Consider the following 6,723-nt stretch of genomic DNA (forward strand, 5'->3'; position numbering starts at 1 on the left):
TCAGGTACAGGATACGATTTTGAAATTCACCGGAAGTCGGTGTATAACTTTCAAGTAGCAGGTTTGTTTCTAGAAGGGAATGAGAGAAAAAAAAACAGGGTTGGAAGGGACCTTGGAGGTCATCTAGTCCAACCCCCTGCTCAAGCAGGAGACTCTGTGCCATTCGGGAGAAAGGGCTTCTTGAAAATCTCCAGTTGATGGAGCACCTACAACTTCTGGTGGGAAGCCATCCCACTGGTTAATTGTTGTCATTCTTAGAAAATTTCTCCTTAGTTCCAGGTTGCTTCTCTCCTTGATTACTTTCCATTCATTGTTTCTTGTCCTGCCTTCTTGTGCTTTTGGAGAATAGCTTGACTCCCTCTTCTTTGTGGCAACCTCTGAGATATCGGAAGACTGCTCTCATTTCTCTCCTTGTCCTTCTTTTCATAAAACTGGGTAGGAGTCTAAAACTGTCCAGGAGCCTGGATAGCTCTGCGGACAAGGCACTGTAATTTAACACCAGCTGTCTGCAATTAAAGTAAGTTCGAATCTCGCCAGGCTCAAGGTTGACTCAGCCTTCCATCCTTTCTAAGGTAGGTAAATTGAGGACCCAGTTTGTGGGGGCAATAAACTGACTTTGTATAAATATACAAAAGGATGAAGGCTATTGCTTAATGCATTGTAAGCCACCCTGAGTCTCCGGAGAAGGGCGGCATATAAATAAATAAATAAAAAAACCTAGACATACCCAGTTCCTGCAACCATTCTTCATATGTTTCTTTCTTGCTCTTCTCTGACCTCTTTCCAGAGTCTCAGTATCATTTTTTTTTTTTTACACCATGGCGACCAAAACTGGATGCAATATTCCAAGGGTGGCCTTATCAAGATATTATAAAGCGGTGCTACTATTTCATGTGTCTCCATCCATTGCTGCTTCTTCTCCTGCCTTCAGATGCTTTGGAGAATAGGCTGACCCCCGTTTTCTTTGGGGCAGCCCCTCAAATAGCAAACACCGCTATCATGTCAGCCCTAATGTTTCGAATTGAAGCTGTCCATGAAAATAATTAAAAGCTCCTTTGCAGAGGTGGCTGCTGAGCTCAAACAAGGCAGGAGATGAATTAATTTATCAATTAAATCGCAAATAGATCATTGGAATTTGGCATCCAATCTCACCTCCTGATTCCCTGGAAATTGCTCACACATTTGGATGTCCTTGTAACTCAGTTTGCAACAGGCCGACTTTTCACATGTTGTTTCCACCAACTCCACCGTGAGATGGTATTCGTATCTAGTCTCCACCTGGATTTAAATACAAAAAAATGATCGGCTTCATCGGTTGCAACCCGGAAAGCACTTTATGCCTTGAGAAGCAAGAACATCAGTTCAAGAGGAAATATTTCCGTTTCAGATACGAACAGACCTGATGGACTATGTGCATACTTCTTAAAAAAGCTGTCCACTGCTATAGCATAACCCCTAACCATAATCTTTGAAAAATCCTTCAGGACCAGCTCCCTACCTAACTTATGGTCACTAGCCATGTCATCCCTATCTTCAAAAAGGGAGTTGAAAATTCTAACAGCTTACAATAAAGAAAATTGAAATGATAAAGGATTATGATTTACACAAGAATTACTTAATTGGTTATTATATAAATGATATTATTAAATAGATAGAATTTAGGGAAATTATTGGGAATTGTATTATGTAGTATTATTTGAATTAAGAACTTTGTTTAAATGTTAATTTGCTATATTTTTAAGATTAGAGATAAGATTCAACTTTGATGAAGTAATAATGAAATAAAGACTTAATGAATATTATAAGAAGTAATAACAAAGGTAAGGAAGTTTCAGAAATGGAAATAAGATTTTGAAATATAAACATGTTCGAAGTGTATTGTTAATAGTGAGGGTTTAGGGTAAGAATTGTGAAATGTATTATAATTACAGAGCCTTGGTAGTACAGTGGACTAAAGCACTGTTATTAACATCTGCTGCTTGCAATTACTGCAAGTTCACTGCAAATCTCACCAGGCTCAAGGTTGACTCAGCCTTCCATCCTTTCAAAGGTAGGTAAAATGAGGACCCAGATTGTGGGGGCAATAAACTGACTTTGTATAAATATACAAAAGTATGAAGGCTATTGCTTAACGCATTGTAAGCCGCCCTGAGTCTCCGGAGAAGGGCGGCATATAAATTAAAGCAAAAAAAAAAAGGTATTATTTGAATTAAGATTTAAATTGGATTAATAGAAGGGTAATTGTTTTGATTAAGTTAATATGAGTAAACTTTCTATAAGATGGTAATAGTTGAGATATGTGATTTAAGATTAAGAAATAAGTGTTATGGCAAAAATAGAATATATAAAATTTTGTTAAAGATGACAAAAAATTGAACAAATGTATGACCAGATCAATGCTCTTTTCCAAAAAGATGTATTGTATATTTATTTTTGTGTTTTAAAAAATAAAAAAAAATTGGGGAAAAAAAGAAAATTATAAGAGCTGCATGTATATCATACGCACAAAATTGGAAAAGGGAAAATATATGAACAGAAGAAGAATTGATAAAAAAAAATCCTAGAATGTGTCGAGATGGACAAATTAACAAAAGAGCTCAAAGAAAAGAAAATAGAGGTGAAATTTGAAAATGGAAAGAATGAATATGACAATGTATAGAATGTATAAAATCAATATGGTTGTTAAGAAGTACAATGTAATTAAAAGAGAAAGGAACAAGAAGAAAATGGAATAGTATAAAGGGAAACGGGGGAGAATATAAATATTAGAAGATGACCACTATGAAACAGATATATAGATATATATATGCTGTATGTTTTGTATTTGTCATATAGTGTTATAATAAAAATAAAAAATAAAAAATACAGACGAATCTCTTTATGCTGCGTCACCTGCAAAGTCATGGAATCAATCATTAACCAATCCATTACCCTCCACCTAGAAACAAACAACCTACTCTCTAACAAACAATTTGGTTTCAGAAAAAAAATTGTCCTGTAAACTACAACTTCTACACTGCAAGAACATATGGACTATGAATCTCGATCAGGGCAAAGCAATAGATGCAATTTACATAGACTTCTGTAAAGCCTTTGATTCAGTGGTACATGACAAACTACTTCTAAAATTAAAATCCTATAGCATCTCCGGGCCCCTACATAATTGGATAGCTGCGTTCCTGTCAAACAGACAACAAGTGGTCAAAATAGGGAGCGCCCTATCAAATCCTGCACTTGTTGATAGCGGTGTCCCCCAAGGCAGCGTTCTATACGTACTATACATAAATGACCTATGTGATCATATTATAAGCAACTGCTTTCTCTTCGCTGATGATGTAAAAATATTTAACACCACAGGCAATGCTGCTACTTTTCAAAAAGACCCTGACTTTGTGTCGGAATGGTCAAACATTTGGCAACTCCAAATCTCAACCAACAAATGCTCTGTCTTACACATTAGCAAAAAGAACCAGAACACAAAATACATGCTGAGTGGACATGATCTTGTAGATGACCCTCACTCTATCAAGGACCTTGGAGTACTCATCTCTAATGATCTAAGTGCCAGAGCCGACTGTAACAACATCTCCAAAAAGGCATTAAGAGTTGTTAACCTAATCTTGCGTAGCTTCTTCTCCGGTAATATCACACTACTAACCAGAGCATACAAAACTTTTGCTAGACCAATTCTCGAATACAGCTCATCTGTCTGGAACCCGCACTGCATATCAGATATTAATACAATTGAGCGCGTCCAGAAATATTTCACAAGAGTCCTCCACTCCTCCGCTCACAACAGAATCCCTTATGTCACCAGGCTAGAAATTCTGAATTTAGAAAACTTAGAACTACGCCGCCTTCAGTATGACCTTAGCGTAGTACATAAAATCATCTGCTACAATGTCCTACCTGTCAATGACTACTTCAGCTTAAACCACAATACATGAGCACACAATAGATACAAACTTAAGGGAAACCGCTCCATACTCGATTGCAGAAAATACAACTTCAGCAACAGAGTGGTCAATGCCTGGAATGCACTACCTGACTCTGTAGTTTCTTTCCAAAACCCCCAAAACTTTAACCTTAGACTGTCTACTGTTGACCTCACCCCATTCCTAAGAGGTCTGTAAGGGGCGTGCATAATCGTACCAGCGTGCCTTCCGTCCCTGTCCTAATGTCCCCTTTAATTGTATTCATTTTATGTATTCAATTCATGCTTATATATATTATCTAATACATACTCGACAAATAAATAAAATAAAATAAAATAAAATAAAATAAAATAAAATAATAAAATAATAAAATAATAAAATAATATAATATAATATAATATAATATAATATAATATAATATAATATAATATAATATAATATAATATAATATAATATAATATAAAATAAAATAAAATAAAATAATAAAATAATAAAATAATAAAATAATAAAATAATAAAATAAAATAAAATAAAATAATAAAATAAACAGCAGAAATCATGTCCTTTTGGTCCAGGATAACAGTGCCTCCCCTAGAACAATCCCCAAGCACCCTTCAGCCCCAACCCCCAACCCTTCTATTAAGAGCCCTGGTGGCACAGTGGTTAGAATGCAGCACTGCAGGCTAACTCTGCCAACTGCCAGGAGTTCGATCCTGACTGGCTCAAGGGTGACTCAACCTTCCATCCTTCCAAGAAGGACCCAGGTTGTTGGGGGCAAGAGGCTGACTCTGTAAACTGCTTAGAGACACTGTGAAGCAGGATATAAGTCTGTTTTTCCTTCCTTCCTTCCTTCCTTCCTTCCTTCCTTCCTTCCTTCCTTCCTTCCTTCCCTTCCCTTCCCTTCCCTTCCCTTCCCTTCCCTTCCCTTCCTTCCTTCCTTCCTTCCCTCCCTTCCCTTCCCTTCCCTTCCCTTCCCTTCCTTCCTTCCTTCCTTGCTTCCTTCCTCCCTCCCTCCCTCCCTCCCTTCTTCTTAGAATGCAGTCATGCAGGCTAATTCTGTCCACTGCTAGCAGTTCGATCCTGACCCACTCCAGGTTGACTCAACCTTCTGTCCTTCCGAGATCTGTAAAATGAGGACTCAGATTGTTGAGGGGGGCAAGAGGCTGACTCTGTAAACTGCTTAGAGAAACTGTGAAGCAGGGTATAAGTCTGTTTTTCCTTCCTTCCTTCCTTCCTTCCTTCCTTCCTTCCTTCCTTCCTTCCTTCCTTCCTTTCCTTTCCTTTCCTTTCCTTTCCTTCCTTCCTCCCTCGGTCCCTTCGTTCTTCTTAGAATGCAGTCATGCAGGCTAATTCTGTCCACTGCTAGCAGTTCGATCCTGACCCACTCCAGATTGACTCAACCTTCTGTCCTTCCGAGATCTATAAAATGAGGACCCAGATTGTTCGCGGGGGGGGGGCAAGAGCTGAGCACATTGTAAGCCGCCCTGAGTCTTCGGAGAAGGGCGGCATATAAATCAAATTAAAAAAAAAAAAAAAAAAAGAGGCTGACTCTGTAAACTGCTTAGAGACACTGTGAAGCAGGATATAAGTCTGTTTTTTTTCCTTCCTTCCTTCCTTCCTTCCTTCCTTCCTTCCTTCCTTCCTTCCTTCCTTCCTTCCTTCCTTCCTTCCTTTCCTTTCCTTCTTTCCTTCTTTCCTTTCCTTTCCTTTCCTTTCCCTTCCTTTCCTTTCCTTCCCTTCCCTTCCCTTCCTTTCCCTTCCTTTTCTTTCCTTTCCTTTCCTTCCTTCCTCCCTCCCTCGGTCCCTTCGTTCTTCTTAGAATGCAGTCATCCAGGCTAATTCTGTCCACTGCTAGCAGTTCGATCCTGACCCACTCCAGGTTGACTCAACCTTCTGTCCTTCCGAGATCTGTAAAATGAGGACCCAGATTGTTGGGGTGGGGGGTGGAGGCAAGAGGCTGACTTTGTAAACCGCTTAGAGCGGGCTGGAAAGTACCGTCTAACTACCGCTCTTGCTTTTCTTTCCAGAGCAATCCCGAGTCCTTCGGCTACTCCAAGGATCCAACGAGGCTGCCCACCTCCCACCTACAACCCCCCCCCTTCGGAATCCTCCCCACCTCCAGACACGCACCTGCGACTGCGCCTTCAGAACTCGCAGCACCTTGAAATAGTTGGCGTCCTTACGTCTGAACCGGTTGTATTGCACCACGGCGAAGGTGAGGGCTTTCTCAACCCCTGGGTCAGTGACCGGCAAGTCGCAAAGATCCTCGGGGGTCCCCAGGAAGAGCATCAGGAGGGCGCCGAAGAGGCCGAGGAGGGACAGGAGGGGCAGCCGGGAGCGCACCATGGGGCTGGCAAGAGAGAGGGTCCTTGGCAGGTGGGGAAGCAGAGCCACCTGGACGGATTTGCCTCCGATGTGCAAGGAGCCGCAGGTGGCAGAGATGCTTACCTGCGCGGAGGCCACGCCCATTCTCCAGAAGCCCCGCCCCCCGTGGCTGGACCGTCTCCGCTGCCCAGGTGCTCTCCGCCTCTGCCCGCTTTGAGTTCCCCTTCGGCCCAATTCTCCCCCCTAGTTGAGGTTAGGCTGAAGTCGGAAGGAGGGGGCGAGACAGTTGAATTACTACTCAGCACTCTGCTACACAATGTCATCACTCCTGCTAGTTCCTGTATTTTCTGAGCAGAAGCCAAGGGCTATGGATGGGGGTTGGGGTTGGACTAGATGACCTCCAAGGTCCCTTCCAGCTCTCTTAATCCCTTAGCCTGGTTGTGTGTTTCCTAAGCAGAAACCA

At 41.2% G+C, this 6,723-nt stretch overlaps 1 protein-coding gene across 1 annotated transcript; it reads right to left on the reverse strand.

Annotated features, from left to right (window-relative positions):
• LOC139322188 (cystatin-like) lies at positions 1-6,281 on the reverse strand. Its single transcript, XM_070951200.1, has 3 exons — positions 6,066-6,281; positions 1,153-1,278; positions 1-69 (listed from the first exon to the last, which is right to left on the reverse strand). Exons 1-3 carry the CDS (start codon positions 6,279-6,281, stop codon positions 1-3), a joined length of 411 nt encoding a protein of 136 aa, XP_070807301.1.
• Between the last annotated feature and the right edge of the window lie 442 nt (positions 6,282-6,723).

The sequence above is a fragment of the Pituophis catenifer genome, unplaced genomic scaffold (assembly GCF_029215685.1).
Source record: "Pituophis catenifer annectens isolate HBS135680 unplaced genomic scaffold, rPitCat1.0.hap2 SCAF_10, whole genome shotgun sequence".
Lineage (NCBI taxonomy): Eukaryota > Metazoa > Chordata > Lepidosauria > Squamata > Colubridae > Pituophis > Pituophis catenifer.

Bases quoted from the DNA above. Each gene is read 5' to 3' on its own strand.
- LOC139322188 (XM_070951200.1), bottom strand. From the start codon at position 6,281: ATGGTGCGCTCCCGGCTGCCCCTCCTGTCCCTCCTCGGCCTCTTCGGC. The intron at 1,279-6,065 runs GTGCGTGTCTGG...ATTTAAATCCAG, and splicing joins TTCTGAAGGCGCAGTCGCAG to GTGGAGACTAGATACGAATA. The intron at 70-1,152 runs GTGAGATTGGAT...ATTCCCTTCTAG, and splicing joins AATTTCCAGGGAATCAGGAG to AAACAAACCTGCTACTTGAA.